This window comes from Trematosphaeria pertusa, assembly GCF_010094035.1.
Source record: "Trematosphaeria pertusa strain CBS 122368 unplaced genomic scaffold BU26scaffold_16, whole genome shotgun sequence".
NCBI classification, from domain to species: Eukaryota; Fungi; Ascomycota; class Dothideomycetes; order Pleosporales; family Trematosphaeriaceae; genus Trematosphaeria; species Trematosphaeria pertusa.
The window spans coordinates 588,654-613,816 of NW_022987227.1; the positions used below are offsets into that span (position 1 = coordinate 588,654).

Sequence of the window (25,163 nt, forward strand, 5' to 3'; positions counted from 1 at the left end):
ATCGCCGTCAGCGACCGTAGTTCTCGGAGCGAGGTGGCAACCCACGTCTCGGGCGGCCGTTTCTCAAACCGCAGGATGGGCATGGGGCGTGACTGGACAGCAATCTGCTGTCTCCGCACCTGAGACAGGTGCGCATGAGACGCGGGTGGGCAGAGTGCATTGAAAGATGATGTTTACTAGATATACTTTGAAATGCATTCGAAAACCTCAAGCGGTATCGTTGTGCACTGCGTTGAGAAAGCAAGAACAACGATGAAGCTAGAATATAAAGAGATAGAAACAACATCGAAGAACGCAAAGCCTAAGAGTAAGCAGGTAGAAGCAAAGGCCATCGTCCAGATCAACCGAAACCGAGAATAAATAATAAACAGTCGTAGAAAACTGAAAACCCCGAAGAACCCAGAGCAAGAGGTCAGGGAGCATGCCACATGAACTCGTGAATCTCGGTGACTAGCGCGAAGCCTACTAGGAACTCCAACATACCTGCGAGTAGGGCTTCCTGCAGCGCGCGTCGCGCCACGACCATTGCGAGAACGGTAAAACAAGAGATGATGACTGTCGCGGAGAATATGATACCCTTGGTGCACGCCATGCGCCCTTTGCCGGTGGAGTGAGCAGCAAATACCGAAAGCGCAAAGGTCAGAGCAATGGCGAGGGCAAGGCTGAGAACAACGTAGAAGCGTGTTGGAGACAAGGATTTGGGTGCGGAGCGCTCAGCAACGTGAGATGCGCGGCCCGATTCCAGGTCAAGCTCGTCGCATTCCTGCTTGTTGCGGCGTTGTCGCAGATATTTGGTATCTGCTAGGACAGTTAGAGGTTGCTGGGTGCTGCGGGCATGGATGATTACCTTTACTGTTACGGCGCGAGACGCACTTGACGGCGGGTGCTTCGTCGTCTCCAGAAGAAGCGTGACCTGGGCCGTGGATGATGACAACAGGCTTCTTATGCTTCGGTCGTCTATTCATTCGTTGCCGCTTGCGAGCCCTAGCGGCACCTTTAAGAGGGGTCGTGCCGATAGGCCCATCGCCAGTCCAACTACCAACACCGGCAAGATTGTTTTCTTGCTCGGCTTCAGCTTCAGACCCTGATCCGTGTGTAGCAGATAGCGACGATGCATACTCTGCAATGGCTTTGCCTTTGCCATTTCCACCGTTAATTGGATAGCCTGTGCCCGCCGACGTGGGTTTCGTGCCGCTGGACTGCTCGCGGGACGTAAACACTGTCGTGGTGCGAGTACCAATAGTAGAAGGTCCGGGTTGGCAAGGTGGTGCCGTCTGATTGAGGTGGACGAGGTCATCAAGGTTGAGAGAGCCATCTGTGCGGAGAGCGACGCTCATCGGGTCGGCATTGCGTGGGAACATGGCAAGGGAGGAAGATTCGGCGTGGTCGCTCATGGAGCGTCCGACGGAGGCTACACGAGACCTAAATCAAAAACCTGTCGGTGACTAGATGATATTCCGGGAGGCATACCCTGAGCCATATTGGTCGCTCAAGCCGGCTTTCTTTGCGAGCAGAGAAACGCCGGTTAGTGCAGGTGTACATATACACGAGCTGCCGGGATGGGAGGAAAGCAGAAGAGAGGCGTCCGGGTTTCGCCAGCGTAGTAGGTTGTGCCAGGGGTTGTTAGAGTGAATTAAAGTAGGCAGGCCTGAAAGGCGCAGACGGTGAAAAGAGGGAAGACGGGGAGGTGTGAGAATCCGTGGGGAGTGGAGGCGGGCGTGCGGTGAATACATATGTAATGTGCTGGGGCTGGTGGCCAGAGCGCGAGCGCTGCGCGTGCCTGCTGTGCTGCGGGCTTTCCACAATCGCATGCTTAGATGGCCTACAGATCAAACAAGGGCCAAGAACAGGCGGAGAAAGACCATGGTAGCGCGAGCACGCAGGCCCTCTCCGCGTGGCCGGTGGGCCGGGTCTCTAGAGGACGCAGCTTGCTTTTGTCGCCGTTTAGGGACGGGTCCGACGTCACTGCTGAGGGGCTGCAGCTGCAGCACAGGGCACCGCGATGCTGGAGGCTGCGGATTGTGAGAATAGAAGAGAAAAGCGGCAGGCGAAGCGTTTAGGAACAAAAAGAGACGACTCGAAACAAATTCAGGGTCCAACCAGGGTCCTCGGGGGCCGCTATCTACTAGAAGGGTGTGCGGCATGAAGTGAAATCGTGCGCATCGATCGCAGAAAAGCTGGCCCGCAAGACTGCGGGCAATCAAGCTTCCGCGGTAGGTACAGTAATAGGGAATTCACCCCTGCTCGCTTTACGCCCGGGGTGGCGATCGCTACCCGCTTCGAGTTGCGGGCTGGGCATTTGGTTCTCGTCGAATGGCAACCAGCCAACCGCTGGAAACATGAGGCGCAGCGAAGCCCGTCCGGCGCTGCATTAGCCGTTGCAAAGGCCTGACAATGGGCTTTGCTGTGCTCGGCCCTCGCGGAAGAACGGAAACTGCACGAATGCCGAGAGCGGTCGGAGGTGCAGTTGAGGATGTGGGAGGCGAGCCCAATGACAGACGGCGACTGCGCGATGCCGATTGGGCCGCAGGGTTGACTTGCAGTGGCCCTGGAATCAGCCTGGGCTACGCGCGAGCGCCGAAATGTCGGTGGTTCGGTTTCGGTGGAATGTCGTGGTGTTGCAGTGGCAAAGATCGTGTGGCCTACGACTCCACCTTTCGTGTTCAACCACCGTGGGCCCGCGCTATTTCACGTGATGGGAGCATTACAGAACTCCTTCGTCGTAAGCCCTTTCCATATTCGAGTACTACTTTTAAAGATATCCCGGTCGTTAGAAGCTCCTCAATTTACTGTGCTATCGCCGCGAACGCCGCCAGCAGGTGTTAGTGCACGTGACTTTTGGACCGGTCAACAGCACTCCCAGGTTCCCAAAACGGACAAGATTGCGGAGGAATTCCATTATCCCCGGCCATTTGGTTGCTGCAAGTTGCATCACTACAAGTAAAGCTCACCGCGTTCATTTTGCTCTCTTAGAGGACCGCAAGGAAAAGTCGGTGTAGCACGAAGTGGCTCTTGGCGAGATGCCCTTTGCTTTTGCCAGCCTAACCCGTAGAAAATGTCTCCGAGAAAACATGGCTCATGTGCATGGGATTTACTCTGGCATGCACTATTGTGATCATCCCTTTTCGATTAGAGTAGTTCTATGTGCAGCGCCTCCCGGGACACTTCAACGCTCGTTGATTGGGATGGCAGCATCTTCTTTTTCTTTCGGGATGAGCGCATGAGTCCAACTGCGCTGGGTACATCTTCCTCACCGGTATCCAGACAGAAGGATCGATCGCAGAACTAATCTTACCTGGACGGCTCCCCATCCTCCCCGTGCCTGAAGTGTTGCTCGAAGCTGGAATGTGCAGCACCTGCAATTTGGCTCTTTGAGGCTACCTAGGTATCAGCGCCAATAGCCCACACCCACGGACAAGGCCGTCTATTTTTGCGCTAGTAGCCACCACACCTGGATCTTGTCTCCTCTAACCTCGTTTGTCTTCAACCCTGCCTTGTCGACTGAATTATCCCAGGCCCTTTGCCAACCATGTTCGCATCCCAACTCAACCCATGATGTCGAAGTACATGCCCATAGCCATTTTCAACATCCAACCTAAAGCTCTCGGTCCTGATACCATTCTCCAGCTTCTCCGTCATCGGGTGCTTGACGTACACGAGACTAGGGTAGTCTACCGAGGGGATCCGAAGGGCGCCTTGATAGTTTGGGAAGCGGGCGGAGAAGCATTGTGAGCAGGCGCGTCGCTGGAAGGCTTGGCCGAATAATCGACCGCGGTGGAAGGCATGAAGTCCCGCAGGATCGAGACAACAGCACCCGCTCCGGGTTTCAACACCTTCTTCACATTTTCCAAGAACTGTCCGAGCTCTTCATCCGTCGTGAGATGGCACAGGCCACCCACTGCAGAGATAACCAGATCTGCCCCTTCGCCACTCCAGTACTGCGTCCACAAAATCCGTAGCACTGGACTGCACCCAGTGGTCCTTCGCATGGGCCCTCCTCTTCTCCAGTGCGTCAGCCCAGAGCCTCCTCGCGCGATCCAGCATAGCAGAGCTAGGCATGATGCCAGTGATCGTAAATTCACTATCACCGTTCCCTTTCACGATATCCAGAAGGTGAATTGGCACTCGTCCAGATCTGGTGCCTATGCTGACGATGTTGACCTTTGCGTCAGCCGGTCTGGACAACATGATCCCTTGCAGGTTTCCCTCAAAAATGGGTACATCCTGGGCTGGCCCATCGCCGAAGGAAAATCGGACGCAGGGGTCGTAGCACTCGGCCAAATCAGGGTTGTGGTATGCAGACATGTCGAACGGGGGAGATATAGGCGACGGCAGCGGTGAGCCGGGCTACTCCTGGAGAGCCGCCCCTCTGTTGAGCGGTTGAGCGGGCGAGAGTGAAAGATGGCAGCTTTGCTTATATGCCCGGCTCCCCGCTCTTGAGCGCTGTACAGTACCCGAGGTACGGGCCACTGTAGACAGACCCCTCAGTGCATTGATCGATGGGTGCTCACGAGACCGAGGTGTTCGATTGGCGAGAGGTCAACGATTATGACCAGAGTCAACTCATCTCGTGTTAAGCGCCACTGTAGCAAGGCTGGAGAGCCAGGCTTGGCGGAGTCGCAACATGCTGATGGCGGCGCTGTAGCATCGTGCGGTAGACAGGAACGAAACAGAGAATCTAGGAGGCAAAATCCATTCTAGCGGAAAGATGAGCAATGCTCCGAGCCCTGGATGTCGCGCGAGGGAGCTGGGTCCCTTTTAAGTCTCTAAAGGGAAACCTGCTCGGAGAGTCGGCCCTTGCACTTGCCGACCGGCTGGCGGAAGCCAAGCCCATCCCGGCTTAGCCCATATGCAGAGTGAATTGCATCCGCCGACCACAACACCCCTTGGATCCATCTCCATTTGTCAATGTCGTCTTGCTCGACACGCGTTCCGGCATCCTGCAACTACCGAAGAAATATGCTTGCTGTATTCAACACGTGCACCAAGCCGGATGATGACGTCGCCAAGCTCCGTGAAACCAGGCATATGTGCCTATGCTGCCTCACGTATCAGGTACTGCTTTTCGCCAACATATTCTTGCTCACCAAGCCTTGGGATGCAACGCCGCGAACATTGGCGTGATAAGGGATGGCATATAAGGATGAGTTGTACGCCCCTTTGTTCCTCAGGAGGTAGCTAGCTGTTGATCAGTCTCTCTTCACTTACCTTCGTTTGCTCTTCTTTCGCTTCCTTCGTTTCTACACTCGTTAATTGTTAATATGGGTGTCATCTTTGGAGCACCTATGGGTGCTGTGTTGGGCGTTGCGTCCCTTGCCCTCGGCTCAGGAGCCGTTCCTCTCGACCTGAACAATCTCAACAACGGTCATCTCTCGCTGCAACTCAACATCGACCTCAACCAAGACGCCTTCGGAGCCAACGCCTTCGCGGCGAACGATCTCTTCACCTTCACGTCTCTCCACTCCATCCAAGCCACCCCAGACCAAGTCGTCAACGACACAACACCGACGGGTGGTCTCGCCGGTGCCTCCGGGGTTTTCAACTTCGGAATTAACTCGCACGCCAACATGATTTGTTACAACATCACCCTGCACAATTTCCAGGGCGAGTTCGAGTCGCCAGCCGACACAGCGACACACATCCACGAAGCCGCGCGCGGTGCATCTGGCCCGCCCCGCATTGCGTTCCCCAACCCCGAGCCGATCGACGAGGCGGGCACTGTTCGCAACAGCGCTGGATGCTTGAAGGGGCCTTTCGTAACGGGCGTGATTATGGAGGAGAAGGATACGGGAGAGGGTTTCCATGTCAGCCAGATCGAGCAGAATCCTGCGGCTTTCATGGCGGACACGCATTCGAGCCTTGCACTTCCAGGTGCTGTTCGAGGGCAGATTGCTTGAACCCGAAGGATGGACTGGAGGGTGCTGGGAGCAATGAGAAGACGCATTCCAATGCATGACCAGTGATTAGCGCTCTCCAGTGATAGAACTTTGTCCATGCAGATGTATCGCCCGCCAAGTCAATATTGCTTAATGACTTTTCCAGTCTTCAATATTCCATCTTCGGTATTTATAAGATCACAACGTGAAGAAAAAAACACCTGTAAGGTAGTGGGTAATCAGCAGGCCCGTCTGGGGGCAAGTTTCTTTCATGGCTGAGGGTGGGCCAAGCCTGCCATAGGGATCCGTTCTAGACTTGTGTGGCTAAAAGCTGAAACACGTGCTGTTGCGGATGATCGATCCCGAGTATTAATAGCTCTTTATAAGTTCCTAAGCCTACGAGTACTGGAGGAATCAAGCCTGTGCCGAGAGCTTGGAGCTACACTCAACATGCTCGAATTCACGCTCTCCGAAGTGCATCAAATGTTGTGCTCACTCGCACGACAGTGACGCAGCCACTGCCCATTTCAAGACCCATGAGTCATTATCAAACCGTCTCGAAGCCTCTCCGCATACGTTTGCACATTTGAATTTGCCGCATCCCCGGACGTAGACCTGTTCGTGTCCAAGCCCAGCAATGTCGCGGTACGCAAAGAGCCGTTCGTGCTACTTGCCCAGCTCTTAGCACGCCCGAGACAGCGGCAGACGTAGTATTGATTGGAGAATTGGGTGACAACCTGACTGAGCTGCAGAAGAGCATGCCAGCCACCTTGAGCTACGGCGTGGTGTTTATAGTCTTCCGTTGACATGGCGTGCTCTCGACCTTGGGCGTGGGAGATGGGAGTAGGCTAGGTACTCGAGTTGAGAGGTGCTAAAGTCGAGGAAGCCTTAGTGCGATTGCCCAGGTAGAAAGGAATCGAGTAGCATGTTGCGTCGATGGTAGATTGTAGCGAACCAATAGCGGCGGATGTATCAGGTCGGTAGGCAGCTGAGCCGGACGAAGAAATAGTCCGCAGCGGCTCAGACGAGAAGCAAGCACAGATATGAGCTAGGACCCGGAGAACGATAAGGCAGTAGCATCGCCACATATTCCACATGGCCGCTATCTAGACTGAGGGGTATATGCCGCATATTCCAAAATACGTCAGGATAACCGGGAGATCCGGCGTCGACGGCTCCCATCGCTCGGGTTGCCAATACATCGGACGTGAGTGCTTCCAATCAGCTAAGTCGGATTGAATTGCTTGTAGAGGCCGGCGAGATGGACGGATTCGACAGGTCTAGGTCTTACACCTCTTTAGTCGGCCGAAATTGACCACGACGAGTGGCTGCGCGGAGAGAATGCAGGTGCATTGCCAAGGGGTAGTGGATACGGGCGATCTATGTCTCGTCCATGATCTGGAATACAGTGGCGCTTCGGACATTGCACAACTCGCCCGCACTGCACCCCAGCGAAGCACGAACTGCATCCCTGTCCCTATCTCCACGCATTTCAGCGATGATGGTGGCGGCAGTTTCGCATGAGATCTCTAGCCCAGCACTAGGCGTGCTATCTGAGGCTGCTGTCGTGGGAGGGCAGAAGCAGTCAGAGGTATTCGGGCAGAGGTCTGCTTTCTCCGCGATCTGCAAATCATGGGCGCGGTGCAGTGTTCCACGGCTATCTTGGGCCTCACGGTCGTCGTTGAAAGCTCGAGGAACGGGCGATATCAGCCCCATCGACACCGGTTGTCGCGCGGCGGAGTCATCTTCTCGATCTTGCGTAAGAGGCCTTTGACCGTCGACCATGCCTTCGCCGCCCCGCACAAAACCGTCTCCATGGTGGTCGGCATAGCGAAAGCCATTCACGATATCAGCGGCGTCGAAGGACGTTAGATAGGCATCCACCTCATCGCTCGACACGCCGTGGCGCGCAAGTAGACTCCGCAGCCGTGTGTTTTCCTGGGCCACTCTGCGCGCAGCCCGCTGCATTTCCTGCGTAGCCGCGACGCCCCTACGCTCGAATTCCTGCACGCGCGTCTGGAGCTCTTGGAGCAGCTCGCGGCGCCGGGTGCGCGAGCGCCGCTGGTTCTCGCGGATGCGGACAGAGGACGGTGAGTCATTGGCCTAGTGCCGCGTTAGCGCTGTGCCCGACCCGGAGGGGTGCGACATGCTCTTGACAGACCTTTTTCGGCATCACGATGAACACGCGTGGAGAGGAGCGGGATGGATGCGCAGGATGGATGCGCGGGTTTCGAAGGGTGCGGGTATATATTCAGCCGACTTCCGCGCTGAGTTATACAAGTAATGCTTCAGGCGGGTAAATATTTTGCCGAGCCCCGCGCTGACTAATAGACAAATGCTTGGCGCCCACCCAGCGATTCGGGGGCGCGCCGTTCTGCTTCCACATGCTGCAGACATGCGCCGCCAAATCAAGCGCACGCAGTCACCTTCTCCTCCTTGGCCCGCTTCTCCTCCCGCTCGCTAAACCGGTCGCCGAACAGGTCAAAGTGTGGCCGCATGACAATCGTGTACTTGACCAGCTCCTCCATGCAGTCGACCAGTCTGTCTCGGTTGCCGCTTGGCATGAGCCTGCTCCCCACATCCTCGTCGCTGAACTGTGTGTAGGCCTTCGGGATGGAGCTTTGGTTCGGAATCGTGAACATACGCATCCACCGTCCGAGTATGCGTAGCGAATTCACCGTGTTGAAGGACTGCGATCCGCCACAGACCTGTGCGATGGCCAGGGTGCGGCCCTGCGTTGGCCGAACGGAGCCAGTCGATAGAGGGATCCAGTCGATCTGGTTCTTGAAGACCGCTGTCTGTATCAAACGACTGCGTTAGCCCAACCCGGCCAGGCCAGTACCCGGTTGCTGTGAGACACGCACCAGGTTTCCATGCTGCTCAGGGCTTATCCACACATGCCCATCACTCCACTTGCTAAGCTCTCGCAACTCCTGCACTTTGGGGTGCCAGTGCTGAATGTCGTCCTTCACCGGGAGCCCACTCGGGTCGTACATACGGACGTCGCAGCCGAGCCGAAACAGTATCCGACTAGCCTCATATGCGAGCAGACGCGAGTAGGATCTGCCCACCATTAGCGGCATTCTAACCTCCTCACTGCGCTGCGCTGGCGAAGAGCATTCTTACCGCTTCCGCATGCTCCCGTGTAGAACGAGTATTCTCAATCTCCCGTCGCCCGTGTCGAGCACCTGGCTTTCTACCATCTTCAGCGCTGTGCTCAGTTCGAGCTGAGCAACCCAATCAGTCTGCGGCGTCTCATCGTCTAGCAAGAACGGTCGATACTTTTCTCGAACGAGCGGATCGTCTCGGGAGATGGGGATTGCGAAAGATCTACCGTGGTACGCCGGGTCTGCCACGATCTCCCTTCGGCTGCGTTCTGCTGCCGTATTGTTCAGATCCCCGTTCGTAATTGCGACGGTCATTTTTCTGACCGTGCTGAAGGTGTGAGAGATGGAAGTCCTGCTGAAGGTCCGTCTAAGCGAAGAGGAGACGGGCATGAACCTCCCGTGCGCAGTCAAAACTTTGGCCTCGATGCGATGATAGCTCGCACAAGCCAGGGACATGTGAGGAAGGTGTGCGAAGAAATATGTCCACTTACCCTAAACGAATGGTACGGTAGATGCGCTTCGAAGGGATTCAACAGAAGTAATCGGCGAATGGTGCAGTATGTCACTGGCCTTGCATGATTGGCCGAAAAGAACTGCCAGCACCAACGCCAGTAAAGCAGCGAAGCTCCCAGGTATTCTCCACCCACGTCCACGGCGACAAAACGGCAATGCGAGTAACCTCGCTCAACACATCTTTGCTAACTACTGTATCAGGCTGTAAAGGTTGCAGCTCTCTCTTGCCACCCGCAGTGTGGCTAGAAGCCGTTGCGAGTCCCAAGCCTCAAGTCTTCGACCAAACATTTGCATCGTATCCATCCATCCATTCAACGTACTCAGCCCCTGCATTCGCCCATCCTGTGATACCCTCAACCAAGACCAGACTCTGCATCTCGGTATCTCCTTGATCCGCAATGTAATCACCGAACCACCCAGCAGCACGATTTCCTCGGCCGCGAGACGAAGCTGAAGCAGTCGCAGGTCGGTCAGCCTCACATGCAAGTCAAAGCCCTCATATGCAGGAGGTGCATCAAGCGGGACAAGACAAGCAGACCGAGAATACGTACAGCAGTACCAGATGATGTTGCGCAGACCAGCCGCTTTGATCAAAACATACAGAGATGGAATGGTAGGGTACAGACTCTGCGCAGGGAGATTGATCGAGCCACGAATGGTGCCGCCCTGGGCTGATTAGCTTTCGGAATACAAGAGCGGCTCGATCATCGGAAAGAAATGTTTACCTCGTGGTCGTTGCGGCGCAAATCCACGAGAAGGTAGTCTTTCCCGGCAGCAACCCCACCAGCCTTCATCATGTCGAGGACTTCTTCGCGAAGGATAGTGGCCGGGCTGTTCCTGGGTGCCGGATACACGGCGTACCACGGAGGTGGTGAAGCCGCTGCGTTCTCAGCGGCCATCGGAGAGGCAGAGAGATTATGACGTGAAGAAAATATCGAGTATGTTGCTGTCAGGGTGGAGAGCAAGTACGCCTCGTTAAGATCGTTAAGGTGGCACATCATCAAACAAACACACTAAGACCAAAGCCAAAGGTTGAGTGTGTCACTGCTTGATGCTAATTGGACCACGCCCGCCAGCGACTTACCTTCCTGTGAACGCTTGGCGGCTCGCTACGACTTGCCCGAGACCATTTCGTCAGGACATCTAAAGCAGGCTCAATGATATCGCTTAATTCCTTGCTTAACAATCCTATTCATTCTCTGCGACTGGAATAAACACATTCTTCCGATCTTCCCCCGAACGGCGCACCTCAGGCCAACCCGGTTGTGACTACCATCGATGCATAACGGACGAGTGGTCGCTCCTCTGTATCATCCAAAGAAGTCCTTGCCGTCAGAGGCAGGATCTAGGGGTATACACTGGCTAGAAGGGTTCGCCATTTATCTCACCCAGGCCTGGAATCGGTGTGGCCCATAGGGGAAGTCCGAATTGACTACCGGCATATCGAGAGTCCAAAGCTCATGCATAATCTGCAGTGCAGTCATATTCTGAGTCCACGCATCGTGATCCGTGCTCCAGTCATCCTCAAGTCATTGGAATGCTCGGGAGCCATTATCGCTCCCTCAACAAGCGTGCTTAGCACGACGTCACTAGGTACCTAGGTAGTGTCGCCCGCCGAGCCCAAAAAGTCCAGTCACTCGAGTATTACAAATCTCAAAAGCGTTGGCGCCTTCTATAGTTGCCGTGCTACTATGTGTGGCAGATGCAGGCTCCGAAAGTGGTATTCGACATGTTCAAGTTGGGCGCATTCAGTATGGAAGCTCTCGTACTTGCTGTACGTGACCGCAAGTGGATGGGCTTATACGCACAAAGGGGTCATGCGTGAGCGTGTCAAAATATACCAATCAGACGCGCTCGGTGACATGCGTCTGCCTACCAAATGCGCTAAACGTCCCACAGGCTCTTACGCAAAGCAATCAACCTCAGCTTTCAGCAATGACTGACAGCAGTTGTATATTCGCAGCCATTGAGGTTTTCGAATGCCAAAAATGCGGATCCAGTCCTGGCGATTTCGGCTGTAGGCGCCCTGGCCATTCGCTAGAGGGCCGAATTGATATCTCCACGACATCAAAGTTGCACTTTACCAGCGTCACTGTCTCCTTTAGAGGTCAGATGGATTGGGTACTCAAATATCGCACCGGCTAACCACGGATTCAGGTCTGCAGTCAACAGTATTTCGGTGTTACCGGTTACCTGGCTCCAGCGAGCTAGTAACTCAGTCTCTCAACCACAACAATGTGGTGGTTATGAAATCTATCGACCTGGTCTGTATTCTTGATGCTCCGTAGTGACGTGCGTACGCTAACCCGTGCAGTTCCTAGATGTCACTTACCAGGCGCCACTCGACTCTATCCAAGAGCATGAAGCAGCGAATGGGTCAACTATCTACAGCTGCCCCTTCTTCTTCATTGTCCCACTCGGAACTGAGTACCCCAATCACGATAAACCGTTACTGTGTAGGGTCCTCCCGCCATCTTTCGAGATCTCCGACCCACACTCAGAATCACTATCCGTAACCTACGAACTTCATACCGTCGTCCATTACCACGAGGCGCATGCCATAGATGGCGGAACACCAGGGAAGACTGAGATGACCCGAGTCATCAAATTTCTCCCATTTTCAGAAGTAGGCCCGCCAACCCATATCGCTAGCTTTCCCGGCGAGTTCAACATAGAAGTGACCTCATCGATACGGAAGCATACCTTGGCTAGTCATCTTGGGACCTTCACGCTGAGAACTAGTGAGCCCCTCCCATTGGCTTACTCACAATACGAAAAAAGAGCTTCCACAGAATGTGCATTGTCGATAATTGCTCATGCTTCTCACGAACTCCCACGTTTGAGGGCGATCTCCCTGGAAGTGAAACCCGCAATTAAAGTAAAGACCTTCTACTCCGCAGAGCCAATAACCTGCCTGCCAAAACGGACGTTCTTGGCTGAGAACGCGTTGATTCGACTGCGGGAAGATGTCATCAAGCTTGGACGAGAGACGTACACACAACTGGAATGGGGCAAGGTTTCCGGCCCTGTCAACGACAAGCCGCCCGCTTATGAAGAAGCCACAGGGTACAATGCGCAAAACCGCAGTACTACCGAATCGAATCTAGCCCGCGACAGAAAGAATATCCTGAGGACTTCGATCCAGGTACCTGTCAGGCCCCCGGTAACACTCCCGCCAACTTTCTGCGGCAGTCTTATCACCAGATCATACTCTCTGCTCCTACGTATGCGGGTATTTGGCGTACATGCTCAAAGAATTTCCCTGGAGGTTCCTCTTCAGGTGGTGTACCTGCGAGCAACCCCGTCCAGAGTGGAGGTAGTGCATGATCCAGAGTCTATGAGCTGCATTGGTGCTTCTGCTATCCTTGCTCAGGATGATGTAGGTTACCTTCGACCGCTGTAGAGCTACACTAATGAACGCAGGTGTTACCAGTGTATGATGGTTGAATGCATGCCATTTACCAGGGCGAATTTGATACTTACCAGGTACTTCATATGATTAAGTCGCGGTGATTGAGTACATGGGGGCTACACGGGAACCTAGGTGTACGCTATTGTAGGCATAGAGCCCGATTAAATTATTACGTTTAACTGGAGTAGTACTCGAATGCTCCCCGGGCAGTCGTTAACGGCCTCATTGTAATATTAGGCTATTCTATTCCTCCTTCAGTATCGAATGACGGTCCAGCGCACCCACCCAAATAGTCGGAAGCGACAGAGGAGTCTAAGACTCAGGTCAAGCGGCGTACCCGCTTACAGAAAAGAGTCTAGCTACAACTAAAATTTCATCGCTCAGCTCTACCGCCCACACCCCGTCCTATCGATCATAGCTTGTGGGCAGCTTACTTCCCTGAAGTCCACATTCGGATTATCGGCGTTCTGAAACCAGTCGAACCGGAAGAAGCACCCGTCTCGGAATTGGCCGGCGGGAAGGTTATAGCAGTCATTTCTCGACTTGTACCCGCCGTATTGGTCGCCCATCCACGCTCCATTGAATTGCTTCGCGCATCCTTCAGGAAACTGGCCGACGCCACTGCCAGGCATCGCGATGTCGAAGTGATTTGCTCCAAGATCCCCGCCAGTATTGGTGATTTGCACAATCATCTTCTTACCCGCAATAGAAGTCGAAGTATAGATAAGCCTAGAGTTCTCGTTACCATATATTCCATACCATTGCAAAGTTGTCTCGGAATGCAGACGTACTCATAACAAGCACAGCACCAATCCCGCTCCCCCTTCCCAGCCAACTTCGCCGCAGCAAACCCGTATGCAAGATTGTCGTTCACTGCCCAGGGTCCGTTATTGCTGCAAGTGTATGCGTCGCCACCACCGCAAGCAGACTGGGCATCTGGGTTGAATGGATTGGGCCCCAGATCTTGTTTGTTGCAAGTCAGGACGGGCTGAGAGACTTGCGCTTTGTTGCTCCATGCGCAGGACGGCTTGCAGCAATCCCAATATCGTGTCGTGACACCGGAGTCAGCGAATACGAGTTCGGGAATAGTGAAGTGGAGGAAAGCGAAGGTATACATGAGTGTATGCATCTTTGGTGGATCGAGAGAGAATCAAATGTGCGGGAACGGGTTGGCTGGTCGAAGACGAGAGGTGTGGAGACCTGCAGATGTGACGTTTAATATATTTATCTCGGGGATGCCTCCCTCCCATGAAGGAAGAACTATCATGTAGATCTGGCGCCATGCTCATCAGCACCCGCACGATCGATGTAGCATCAAGAACCTTGGTGGCCTCGGGAGGCGTCTGCGCAACAGTTGAGTGATACGTTGCTAACAGAAAGTCGCCGATACCGTCTCTCAACATTCACCCCATGGGGTAACCTTTCTTAATGAACTAAAGAGCTGAAATTCAGCTCGAACAGCCCTTGCTTGATCAAGGGCTGAGTCTAGACTCCGAAAATGCAGGCGATTGTTCGAAAACCGACCCACGCGTCACATAGTTCGAAGGTTCGTTGACGGAAAGACATTAGAACGGCTAACCCACATGCAGCAGTTCGGCGAAAAGCTGGTAGCAATATAGGGGACCGGGGTAGATTTATGGGGCGGTCCGATGCGCTCTAGCCGCAGTAAGCTTCCCTAGTCGGCGATTGGTTGGACGCTCATTAAATGAGCCAGTAGCTGAGCCGAGCCGAAAAAGCGAGTACTACCGCAGTAGTGATCGTAACATAGAGTATTCAGCTGGCTATAATTCACCGCTCCCCCGTTGTAAGGTAGGCCTGTGCATTGGCTACCCCTGGCGGGTGCCGCAGCGGACCGTATGATACTGTATGCTATATCGCAAGTCTGCAAATGGCTACCCACAGTCGATGCTCTTTGCATCGAAATTGTGTTTTGGGTGAGCCAGCGGGAGCAGTATATAAAAGGGGGTATTCCACGCGTCGGAAGGACACCATCTCTCCGGCACAGTTCAATCAAGCATCCTATTCAACAGCTAGCCCATCGAGACCTCAAAATATCCGTCCTCTTTACTCACTGCTCGCTCTCAAAACTTTCCGGAAATCGGTAAGATACTTTCTGCTTTGTGCGTCGAAATCGCTTCGCTAATCGCACCGCTAGAAAGATACCATGAAGTCCGTCACAGCCCTCGTCCTCGTTATTGGCGCTGCCATTGCATCCGCTAGCCCTGAGGCCAACATCTGCGCCAACGAAGGCGGTCTATACAACATAACCCAGCTTCCCGAAGGGGCCACCTACCACCGCAAGTGCGCAGCGCATCCATTGGGTGAGCCCTCTGCAATCACGAATCTTCACAAAAGAGCTTGTGCCGCCCGGCGATATGGGTGCGAAAAGGGGTACTGTTGGAAGAAATGTAGTACTCGTGACGGGCCGTGGTGTCGGCAGGCCTTCGAGTATGGAGTCGGCGATTGGGTGAGGTGTGGAGGGGATTCGGATTGTGTGCCTGAGAATCTTGCGCGGGCTGATTGTGGCATTTGCGACGAGCCTAGCTGCGGTTGCAGCTGCTAATCCAGCCGGGACCTAGGTCAAAAATAATTGGGAAGTTAGCAGTGCATTTCTAGGAGAAAATAGGCGAGCCATATAGATAGAGTGCTAGACAAGCATTGACTAGTATCTAATACTCGCCATTGGGCCAAAGCTTGACGTGAAGCGTCGTATGCGGCGACCGAAGATATACAATAGTAGAGATAGAGATAGGATGGCGTACGCCACGCCTACTAGCTCGCCATATGCCTGTCGGATGCCCTGGCTCTGAAGCCAAGCCGTAATGTACGTCGAAATCAAGCAAGCGATCACGTTCCGGATTACGAAGACTATGACAATAATCTCCCCGGCAATCTAATCTCTTAGTCAGCTATCTCTCGACACAAATATTTAGAAGATATGCCTGGAGGGATGCTGATTTACTCACAGGCCTGTATGCGTCGACTGCATAGGTGACGATGATGTTGCTCGCAGCCGTTGCGCCGAACCCTTCCATGCCGTAACCCACTGCAGCACCTCCCCAGCTCTTACCACTGGCAATCACTAGTCCGAAGATTAGAACGCCCATTGGACCGATGACGGCGGGAATGACCATGGCGGGCAGGCGATATTCTGGCTCAACGTGCTCGGCGTTGCGAGCTGCCAGTTTAGTAGCGATAAAGTCGATGAGCCAGCCGCCAAAGACGAAAGAAACTACGGCCCCGACGAAGCCGGCAAGAGAAAGGAGTCCGAGAGAGTGCACGGTCCAGTGGTAAGGAGTTGCAGTGAAGGTTTGTGTGGATGTTATCTGGATTGCAATGTTGCTGACCTACATTAGAATCCGTGCATGCTCGAGTACGAACCTGTCAGGTGTGTTGTGGCTAACTTACCATCCAATAAATAATCCCACAGTGAGGCCCACTACCCAAACAGAGGGATATGCCACGAGACTGATAGTCCTGGCTACCCACCCAAAGAATGATGCATTGGGATTGAATCCTGCCGTGAGGGAGAGTCGGGCAACCCATGTCCTCTTCGCAGCGTATTCCTCTTCAGGCTTGAGCAGATCTCTGGGTCCATCCACAACATAGACTGTTTCGCGGACAGTAAACAGTGCGACTATGGAGGTGACTCCGGCGGCGATGGCCATAATACCACACATCCAGCGCCATCCCGCGTACTGCGTAGCGTACGCGTTAATGAAGGGGCCACCAAATGCACCAGCACTGATGGCAACATGGAAGATCATCATGGCATGCCCTCGTTCGTGGAAGTAGAAGAGATCTGCCACCAGGCTGGGCACGGGTGCGTCGGCCGCGGCCGTCATTAAGCCCCCGACTATACGCGACGCCAGTAGCGACCCGTAACTCGGGCTGAAGTATGACCAGATGTTGGTGACGCACAGGAAGAGGATGGACGCTAGATAGACAGGGCGCTTGCCAATCAAACGGGTCATTGGCATCTGCGGGACCGTTAGCCGGCTGACCGAGCTCTGGACAGGCTCGAGCATGTTGAAATGTAACAGACGGATAGACGCACCATAAAGAGAGCACCAAAGCCCATGCCAAGAACCTGCAACGATGCTGACTCCGTCAGTTGGGATTCCAGCCCCAGTGGCTAGGACACGTACTCAAGTAGCTTGCCTCAGTCGACGTTTTCTTGAATTCTGTGATGATTGGTCGTATCGCTACGGTGAAGGCAGACGAGTTCATGAATGCCAGGAACGTGAACCAGCAGCAGACCATATACGTCGTGTATTTCTCCAGTTGTGTCCAGTTCTGCGCAACGGTTGTCAGTGATATCCCAGCCCAGGAAGCGCATCGATTCTTCGTACCAGCGGCTCGTTCGGGTCATTCGTCGGCTGCGGTCGCAGCACGATGCCGCTCTTCGACAGCTTGCCCCGAACGATGTCGTATTCAGCAAGTTCGGCTTGGACCGCCTCAGGCTTCGCATCCACGGACATGTTTCTGTCGGTCCCTGTTGCAAAACGCTGCGCAGAGAGGGATCGCGTTGCCGCGCCGGATCATACTCAGACATGTTGTCGGGCGGCGGCTGCTATTTGAGCCCTTTGATAATCCTGGAGAGGACGCGGAGAAAAGACGGCACACTAAGGCCCCCGGCCAAACCCTGGCGCCTTTCTCCGCACGATCGAAGTTGCGAATGCCAATGAGGCTTGCGCGGCACAAGCTTTCGGGTAGAGACGCCCCGATAGCTTGACATACCTGTAACGGGTTTCGCCGCCCGGTTTTCCACCCATCGCTCTCGCGTCCAGGAAGCGAAGTAGCTATAACACGCCGTCGTCCGCCAAAGTGATTTCTGCGGCAGCGCAATCATATCCCACAATGACGAGCAGAGTACCGCTTTCCTTCGCGAGCATCCTATACGACCGGATGCAGCCCCTACAGGCGGGTGAGGTGCGCCCAGACGGCCTCGATCTGAACTTCCTCACGCTGAATCATCCCCGCGACATCTTCGACCGGATGGCCGGCGGCAAAGAGTTCGACGCCTCGGAACTGTCTCTGAGCGAGTACATCTGCCGTTACGCAGCTGGCCACCGCGACCTCGTCGCCATTCCCGTCTTCCCCTCCCGTGCTTTCCGCCACGGCTTCATCGCTGTCAACAGCCGCACAGTCAGGGAGCCGCGCGACCTCAACAGCAAGAAAATCGGCGTTCAGCTGTACACGATGACAGCCGCGGTGTGGATCCGCGCCGTGCTACAGCAGCATAGCGTGGACTTGTCTACCGTCCAGTGGGTGCAGGGCAGCATGGAGAGTGGCGAGTCGCACGGAAGACCGAGCGTTATGCCACTGACGAAGCCGGTTGACATTGTGCAGAACAGCAGCGGACAGTCCCTGAGCCAGCTGCTCGAGGACGGCGCTATCGACGCGACTATCGGCGCCGACCTGCCGCACTGTCTAGGCAAGGCCTCATACGTGAAGCGGCTATTCCCCGATTTCAAGGAGATTGAGAAGAGCTACTTCAAGCAGACTGGCATCTTCCCCATCATGCACACCGTCGTCATTCGCCGCGAGCTGTGCGAGAAGCACCCATGGCTAGCCACCAGTCTCTACAACGCGCTGAACGACTCAAAGGAAGTAGCGCGCATCCGCATGCGCTTCCTAGACTGTCTGCGATACATGCTGCCCTGGTTGGCACATGAATTGGACGAGATCGATGACGTATTCGGAGGCGATCCCTTCGTGTATGGTGTTGATGCCAATCGCAAGACTCTGGAGGCTTTGGTTGATGCGCTTCATTTGCAGGCCATGATTGCTGAAAAGCCCCGGATCGAGGACTTATTCGCGCCGATAAGGGGTCAGAATTGGAAAGTTGGATGGGGAACGACGACTATCACGAGATAGAGATGCCGAACTAAAATAATTTTCGTCCGAAGTTCTAATCCCTGCGTACATTCAAGCACGTCGAGTCCGAATAGCTTCTATAGAGTCCGAATAGCAAATGCCTGTAAAAATAGGGAATTAACTAGTTGTTAAGAAGCAACTCGCAAGTCGGTACGGCACAGTACACTACTAGGAACGGGTATGCTTGTTTTACCGGCTCTCGCTATCTTTATGTACGTTTTGTAACCAATAGAGGTCTACGCGTAGCCCTACGTCGAAGCCTAAGCAGCACACACATCCTTATCGGCGTCTTCCTTCATCGTGTCACTTGCCTTCTCACTTAGCATAAAGGTGCTTACGACCGGGAACACACCAGGAATGCGCGGGAAAACGGAAGCATCCACAACCCGAAGCCCCTTCACTCCTCTCACCCTGAATCGACTGTCCAACACCGCCATTGGGTCGCCATCTTTCCCAATCGCCGCCGTCGAGGTAGGATGATGACCAAACGTCTGTCCAGTTATCCAATCCTCGTCCGCTTTACCGCAATAGCCCTGTGCATCTGGACCCGCTGGGCATGGAGGCTCTTTGGCAGTGACGGTTACACCTTTGGCAGCAGCGTAGATCTTTCGAGCCCAAGCGATGGTGTCTTTCATGGCCCCCATATCCGTCTCCGCGCCTTCTTCGTAGTGCATGAAGTTGATATCAGGCGTGTCTTGCGGGCTCGCGGAGAGCAATTTGACATAGCCCTTCTTGTTCTGAGGGTGATTCTTCACCATGCTGATACCGTATGTGTTCGCTCCGTCTTGTGGTAAAGCATTGTTTGTCTGATTGGACGGCCAGAAGCCGCGGAAAGCGAAGGTGCCTTGCATGATGAACATGTCGCGTTCACCATCCGGGGAGTGTTTGGTCTTCATCATGATGATGGGTTGTGTGAAACCGCCAGTGGCCTGGCCGGAGAACTGTCCGATGATGGGCATTTCTTGATTATCCTGCATGTTCTTTCCTACACCTTGGGCGTCGACGCGTACAGGGATGTTGAACTCGGCGAGGTGCTCTTTGGGTCCTATGCCGCTAAGCATGAGCAGCTGAGGGGTGTTGAAAGTTCCGCCAGAGAGGATGACTTCCTTGCGGGCGGTGGCGGTCTTCACCGTGCCTTTGTTGGATTCGCTGTACCGGGCATCGGCTTTGTATAGACTCTTGCCCTGCAGGTACTCAATGCCTATGGCTCGTGGCTTCCCGCCGCAAGACGTGCCATTGCCGAACAGCACCTTGGTAGCAAGGCTGTTCATGCTCAACGTCAATGGGAACTTGCCCTTGATGGTATCCAAGACGTAATCTCGAGAGCTGTAGCGCTCTCCACTCGCCTTGGTGTGCATCGGCAATCCATAGATGCCCGTCTTCCAATCACGTTGTGGGTCGAGGAAGTTCGCATCAGACCCCATCATGGACGTGATATCGGACTGGGCGGTGGACACGGAGAAGTTCTGAGCGATGGCCTGAATTATGCCGAGGACGGGCTGAGCAATACCTGTGGGCTTGTTCATGTTTGTTTGGAAGTAGCCGTCGAAGCCGTGCCCTGCGGTTCCAGCGGGGAGGTAGTTGTTTTTCTCGATGCGCTGGAAGATCTTGCGCATATTGTCCGCACTATTGGTGTTAGCTCACATTCGGGTAACCATTTCGCCGGAAACACACTTCCATGATGCATCCCCAGTAATGTTTTGTATGTAGTTCCAGTCACTGTCGGCAGGCAACCATCTGATGCTCGTTAGTTATTGAACGTCGTTCGAGGCAACCTAAACGAAGACATACGTGCACATGGCATTGATCATGCTTGATCCGCCAACCGTGGAGCCCCTGGGATAGTATACGCCAAGGAATTTGCTGTTGGCAGGCGGCGAACTATTGCCCGCGCCTACCCAATACCTGCCCTGACTCGTCTTCCACACGAGATGGTTGTTCATCATGTTCTTCTTCTCGTCGGCATAGTGCTTGACAAAGAAGTCCCATGTCACTTGTGGCGGGTACTGCCCAGGGCCTTGTGCGGTTTGGTCTCCAGCTTCGATGAGCAGGACGGAGTAGTTTGCGCGGGCGAGGTTTGACGCTAGTGGGCCGCCACCGGGGCCCGAACCGACGACGACGTAGTCATATGTGTCCTGGGCGAGGCCAGGCGTGAGGAGGGACGCACCGGCAAGGAGCACGAGTGCTTGAGTGAGGAAACCCATAGCCGATCAATGCCGATAGCCCTTTCCCGTGGTATACAACGGAGGTTATGCTGATGGAGATCACAGAAGCAGAGCCTGGGACGAAGCCGCATATAAGCTATCCAGATAGCTCAAGAGAAACAGCTCTTTCCTAGCCAGCCCGTTTCTCCAATCTCTCCAGTATTTGCCGATGCGATATGCGACCAGTATCAGCTCAACGATTCATGCCCTTCAATTGCGCCACGCCCGCCATCCCTAACCTCCCAAGACCACACAGATTGGGAGGCATGCTATCTGAGAGCGAAGTCGAATCTAAAAAGTCTTGTGTGTTCCTGCCAAGCGCGCCAGAACGCGAGGAACATATACCGTCGACGGGCTATGAGCCGTAAACCATCAACGATAGTGCGATGTGGCGACCGGCAAGATGAGTGCGATGGAGAGGCAGAAAGGCGGTTAATTTAATGAAAAGGGGATGGCGAGAGAGTGATAGAGGTGGAGTACGGGGGTCGCAAATTGGGGGTGCAGGGGCTAGAGGGAGCACAGGTGCGGGGAAGTTCGAGATGGCCGCTTAGTCATCGCCTTTGGCTGTGTTCATACGCACAAGCGAACGAGGTCGTGGTTCGGTAATTCACCTCACTCTAACAGCCCAACGGCGATCAAGAACTCTAAACAACAAGGTGCTTCGGACACAGATAAGTAGTGCTGAATTCACTTTCTCATAACAGCCACACATCCCACGAACCTGATATACAGCGCCCCATCCTCTCCCACCTCCATCCTGCCTTTTTTGTGCATCTCCTCTACAGCTATCTTAATCGCCTCTTCCCATTTCTTCTCGTCCTCGACCGTCCACTCATCCTCTCTCGGTCTTCTTCCAAGATAGCTCCATACCAGATTCGCCCAACGCTCCAGATCCGTGGAGATTCTGGTTTTGGCCACGATCTCATGCGTCTGTACATCCTTGAAGCCACCAGCTTCGAGCAACTTGACGAATTCTTGATCGTTGACATCTTCCACGCCCTGAAGGAGCGATGGCAGTGGCGCTTGGCGGCCGCGAGTCGCCCAGTGCGCTTGTTGGAAGACGGTGACGAAAGGAAGGCTAGTCCATATCGCCGCAACTGCAGTCCCTCCAGGTTGAAGCGTTCTATATAGCTCCATAGCGGCATGCTCAGCGCCCGGCATGCAATGGAACGCAAAAGCTGTGAACGAGTGGCTGAAGTAGTTGTCCTCGAATGACAGCTTCTTTGCATTCATGACCTGGGCGGTGACAGGCCATCCTTTGCTTTCTACCAAGGCTTTGGTGTCCGCAACAAATCTTTCGTTTATGTCTGTCGCATGGATGCGGAGTCCAGACGGTGGCGGGGGTTCCGATGTCATGATGAGTTCTGTAACAGCACCTGCACCACACGCGTTGTCATGGACGATGGAGGCGGACGTTAACAGCGGAGTGAGCTTGAGGAAGTATTTGATGGCCTGTTGACTTCCGTCGCCTTGCATTTCAGCCATGGCAGCCGCCGAGAGAGTCAGGCATTGCTTCGGTTTAAAGGGGGTAGTCATTCTGAGTAACGTTGTAAAAAGATGATAGAAAAGTGCGTAACTGAGCGGGGAATCTCAAAAACAAAACTTCGAAAGCCGCAATATCTTATACAATGGTAGTACAGGACAAGAGGGCATAACAGGATAAGCCCTAAGGCTCGCATTTAGTGAATGCCGCCGAAAAGTCTCCGTGAGGGAGGCCTAATATAACGTACACTTTTCCAGTACCTCAAAACTGTAGCAGTTGCGCATCGCGATACAGAGAGCGGTTCCAGCCCAGGCTGGTGTCTGTATTTTATATGTATTCCGTCATTACGAAGATTTGCGGCATCTATGATAGGCGATTATATCATGGGTTGGTGGCACAATAAGATGGGAAGGGCAGGCCTATCCTTAGCCAGAAAAGGGCAAGCTCAAACATAAACGAATTGTTAAGTGCTCTGGAATTGACGCTGCCACTCTGACAACGTCCTGAACAGGATTAAGGTGTTGGAGCGTTTCAGATAAGAGGATCACACCGGTACCGTCTCGCATTCAGGCTCCCAAACCAAGAAAGTCATCGGGATGTTATCTAAGTACATCGGACATCCTTTAGAACACTTAGTTTTGGAATATGGTGCCTAGGAAGTATGGCGATATTGAAGTTGCTTTTGCTTGTATAGGTAGACTGACCAACCATAGGTCGATGCTTGCAGCGACGACCTTCACCAAGTCATCTTGCGGAACTTCCAGCGACCGAAGTCCATGAAGTTCAGCCGGAGGATGCTTTCCCCGAAGACACCCACGGCCTCTCAGAAAAAGGATATCGATACCCCCCATAGCGGCGAGTTCGTCACTACTTACGACATTCGGGCATTCTCCTGGAATCGTTTGAGCCACTCCACGTTGGGGGTAACTTCTCGAATATGGAATGGGAAGGTGTTAGCAAGGCTTTTGAAGGTGCAAGTATCTTTACGCTGAATTTGTGCAACGTGTATTTGGAAAGGATACGCGGAAGGGCGGGCGGGTTTCCTCCCAATCGTGAGATGCGAGGGTCTAATAATCGTGTGCCCATTCCCGCTATATGGTACGACCCCTCTGCGTGGGATCCTACAAGACCAGGGCTAGTAGAAGCTAGGAAGACGTCCTATGGTAGACCTCAACCGAAATTCCTAGGTAGTTTCCATGTGTCTAGGAGTCTCGTGACTCTTGGTTTATAGCTAACTGGGACCTCACTCACTTTGGTTCGTTTCCAAACGCAGCGAAAATATCAGAAACATGTCTCAAGCATCTGGCACTGATGGTACAGTGTTAATTATACTTTTTGAGGAGGATATTCCTTCGACGTTCCTTCACCATAGCATGCACCTTTATCTTCTTCGCGGACGGGGTCGGACAGCAAAACCTAAGAACGCCGGGCTCGCTGTGAATCACCATCACCACTCAATCGGCCCCTTGAGATGCTGACATCCCTCGTTTTTCATAGTATCTGAACGTCGCATGATTAGTGAACCCAGGTCCGCCCGACCATTCAAGGAGGAAGTCGGACTTAGCTCCGCCCTCATACTCATTCCGACGGATTTTACCACTAACCCCGTTCTTCTCTCCCAACATAGACCCCTATCGGAGAAACAGTGAGCCCGACATTGGAGTCCATGCCGCACTCCGTACCCCTGACTAGACATGAGAGCGAAGTTTAAAAGCCCTCGTCGAGGCTCCGTGGTCAGGACAACATCCATATCCTCAGACGTTTACGATCTCACATCAAAGAAATGGCCCCAACAGAGAAGACAATTATACTAATTACTGGTGGTACGTTCCTCGCTGTTTGAAGAAGCATGGGGCTAAATCGGCATCCAGCGAATAGTGGTATCGGCTTCGAGCTGGCGGCGCAACTACTTTCCAATGCCTCTAACCATGTCTTACTTGGCAGCCGTTCCGTAGAGAAGGGCGAAGCAGCAGTGAAGGAACTTCAATCGCGAAATCTACCGGGTACCGTGGAACTGATCCAACTCGACGTCGCAAGTGAGGACTCTATCTTCGCAGCGGCCAAGGAAGTTGAAAGCAAGCATTCCAGGTACGAAACCACCCTTATCTCCATCCGTTCCACTCTGGAGCGGCCACTGAAAAAGGTTATCTAGGCTCGACGCGCTGGTCAACAATGCCGCAGTCGCTGGTTCGTCAGGATCGTTCGCACAGCGGCTCAACGAATGCTTCCGGACCAACGCCACCGGCCCGGCCGTCATGGTCGAAGCCTTCGCTCCACTGCTTGAAAAGTCGGCCAGCACGCCTCGCATCGTCAATGTCACATCCGGTGGGGGCTCGATTGCGATGCGTCTTGATCCGAATGGTCCCGGAAAGAATATCAAAAACGTGCAGTATCGAGCGAGCAAGTCGGCTCTGAACATGGTTATGGCGTGTCAGGCGGTGGAATACGGGCCGCGGGGCTGGAAGGTGTTTGCCTTCTGTCCAGGGTATACCGCCTCCAATCTGTCGGCGTCAAACAAGGTGGAGCTCGGTGCGCAACCAACGAGCGAAGGTGCTGCGCCTATTGTTGATATTTTGGATGGGAAGAGGGATGGCGAGCATGGAGGGTACTTGCATGCTAAGGGCCAGTATGCTTGGTAGTTTGAGCGCTAGAGGACCGCCTATGGCACGTTATACAATTCCACTCGCC

At 53.9% G+C, this 25,163-nt stretch overlaps 13 protein-coding genes across 13 annotated transcripts; 5 read left to right on the plus strand and 8 right to left on the minus strand.

Moving 5' to 3' along the window:
- Positions 1–412: 412 nt before the first annotated feature.
- BU26DRAFT_569695 (uncharacterized protein) lies at positions 413–1,480 on the minus strand (the record flags this gene model as incomplete). The annotated part of the gene is made up of 3 exons (XM_033833912.1): positions 413–798; positions 848–1,411; positions 1,471–1,480. The coding sequence occupies 3 exons, from the start codon at positions 1,478–1,480 to the stop codon at positions 413–415; spliced, it is 960 nt and encodes a 319-aa protein (XP_033678801.1).
- A 2,003-nt stretch (positions 1,481–3,483) lies between these two features.
- On the minus strand, positions 3,484–4,305 carry BU26DRAFT_509572 (uncharacterized protein; the record flags this gene model as incomplete). The annotated part of the gene is made up of 2 exons (XM_033827155.1): positions 3,484–3,833; positions 3,900–4,305. 2 exons carry the CDS (start codon positions 4,303–4,305, stop codon positions 3,484–3,486), a joined length of 756 nt encoding a protein of 251 aa, XP_033678802.1.
- Positions 4,306–5,285: 980 nt separating this feature from the next.
- BU26DRAFT_436240 (uncharacterized protein) lies at positions 5,286–5,897 on the plus strand (the record flags this gene model as incomplete). The annotated part of the gene is made up of 1 exon (XM_033824165.1): positions 5,286–5,897. The coding sequence occupies one exon, from the start codon at positions 5,286–5,288 to the stop codon at positions 5,895–5,897; it is 612 nt and encodes a 203-aa protein (XP_033678803.1).
- A 1,359-nt stretch (positions 5,898–7,256) lies between these two features.
- On the minus strand, positions 7,257–9,298 carry BU26DRAFT_569698 (arsenate resistance ArsH; the record flags this gene model as incomplete). Its single annotated transcript, XM_033833913.1, has 4 exons — positions 7,257–7,979; positions 8,303–8,674; positions 8,741–8,939; positions 9,003–9,298. 4 exons carry the CDS (start codon positions 9,296–9,298, stop codon positions 7,257–7,259), a joined length of 1,590 nt encoding a protein of 529 aa, XP_033678804.1.
- Positions 9,299–9,764: 466 nt separating this feature from the next.
- BU26DRAFT_569699 (uncharacterized protein) lies at positions 9,765–10,395 on the minus strand (the record flags this gene model as incomplete). The annotated part of the gene is made up of 3 exons (XM_033833914.1): positions 9,765–9,946; positions 10,048–10,162; positions 10,222–10,395. The coding sequence occupies 3 exons, from the start codon at positions 10,393–10,395 to the stop codon at positions 9,765–9,767; spliced, it is 471 nt and encodes a 156-aa protein (XP_033678805.1).
- Positions 10,396–11,495: 1,100 nt separating this feature from the next.
- BU26DRAFT_554620 (uncharacterized protein) lies at positions 11,496–13,022 on the plus strand. The gene is made up of 4 exons (XM_033832275.1): positions 11,496–11,603; positions 11,654–11,760; positions 11,811–12,875; positions 12,920–13,022. The coding sequence occupies exons 2-4, from the start codon at positions 11,743–11,745 to the stop codon at positions 12,941–12,943; spliced, it is 1,107 nt and encodes a 368-aa protein (XP_033678806.1). The 5' UTR covers positions 11,496–11,603; positions 11,654–11,742; the 3' UTR covers positions 12,944–13,022.
- Positions 13,023–13,294: 272 nt separating this feature from the next.
- Positions 13,295–14,025, minus strand: BU26DRAFT_436774 (glycoside hydrolase family 45 protein; the record flags this gene model as incomplete). Its single annotated transcript, XM_033824191.1, has 2 exons — positions 13,295–13,637; positions 13,700–14,025. 2 exons carry the CDS (start codon positions 14,023–14,025, stop codon positions 13,295–13,297), a joined length of 669 nt encoding a protein of 222 aa, XP_033678807.1.
- An 827-nt stretch (positions 14,026–14,852) lies between these two features.
- On the plus strand, positions 14,853–15,801 carry BU26DRAFT_109453 (uncharacterized protein). Its single transcript, XM_033819373.1, has 2 exons — positions 14,853–15,009; positions 15,068–15,801. Exon 2 carries the CDS (start codon positions 15,073–15,075, stop codon positions 15,469–15,471), a length of 399 nt encoding a protein of 132 aa, XP_033678808.1. The 5' UTR covers positions 14,853–15,009; positions 15,068–15,072; the 3' UTR covers positions 15,472–15,801.
- Positions 15,571–17,152, minus strand: BU26DRAFT_492598 (MFS general substrate transporter; the record flags this gene model as incomplete). Its single annotated transcript, XM_033826123.1, has 5 exons — positions 17,057–17,152; positions 16,966–17,009; positions 16,317–16,888; positions 15,875–16,250; positions 15,571–15,801 (listed from the first exon to the last, which is right to left on the minus strand). Exons 1-5 carry the CDS (start codon positions 17,136–17,138, stop codon positions 15,571–15,573), a joined length of 1,305 nt encoding a protein of 434 aa, XP_033678809.1. The 5' UTR covers positions 17,139–17,152.
- Positions 17,153–17,768: 616 nt separating this feature from the next.
- Positions 17,769–18,788, plus strand: BU26DRAFT_492600 (uncharacterized protein; the record flags this gene model as incomplete). Its single annotated transcript, XM_033826125.1, has 1 exon — positions 17,769–18,788. The coding sequence occupies one exon, from the start codon at positions 17,769–17,771 to the stop codon at positions 18,786–18,788; it is 1,020 nt and encodes a 339-aa protein (XP_033678810.1).
- A 153-nt stretch (positions 18,789–18,941) lies between these two features.
- On the minus strand, positions 18,942–21,461 carry BU26DRAFT_609127 (GMC oxidoreductase). The gene is made up of 3 exons (XM_033835905.1): positions 20,580–21,461; positions 20,463–20,525; positions 18,942–20,414 (listed from the first exon to the last, which is right to left on the minus strand). Exons 1-3 carry the CDS (start codon positions 20,990–20,992, stop codon positions 19,049–19,051), a joined length of 1,842 nt encoding a protein of 613 aa, XP_033678811.1. The 5' UTR covers positions 20,993–21,461; the 3' UTR covers positions 18,942–19,048.
- Positions 21,462–21,607: 146 nt separating this feature from the next.
- Positions 21,608–22,528, minus strand: BU26DRAFT_580942 (S-adenosyl-L-methionine-dependent methyltransferase; the record flags this gene model as incomplete). Its single annotated transcript, XM_033834481.1, has 1 exon — positions 21,608–22,528. The coding sequence occupies one exon, from the start codon at positions 22,526–22,528 to the stop codon at positions 21,680–21,682; it is 849 nt and encodes a 282-aa protein (XP_033678812.1). The 3' UTR covers positions 21,608–21,679.
- A 1,716-nt stretch (positions 22,529–24,244) lies between these two features.
- On the plus strand, positions 24,245–25,114 carry BU26DRAFT_580944 (NAD(P)-binding protein; the record flags this gene model as incomplete). The annotated part of the gene is made up of 3 exons (XM_033834482.1): positions 24,245–24,298; positions 24,347–24,563; positions 24,628–25,114. Exons 1-3 carry the CDS (start codon positions 24,259–24,261, stop codon positions 25,112–25,114), a joined length of 744 nt encoding a protein of 247 aa, XP_033678813.1. The 5' UTR covers positions 24,245–24,258.
- Positions 25,115–25,163: the final 49 nt, after the last annotated feature.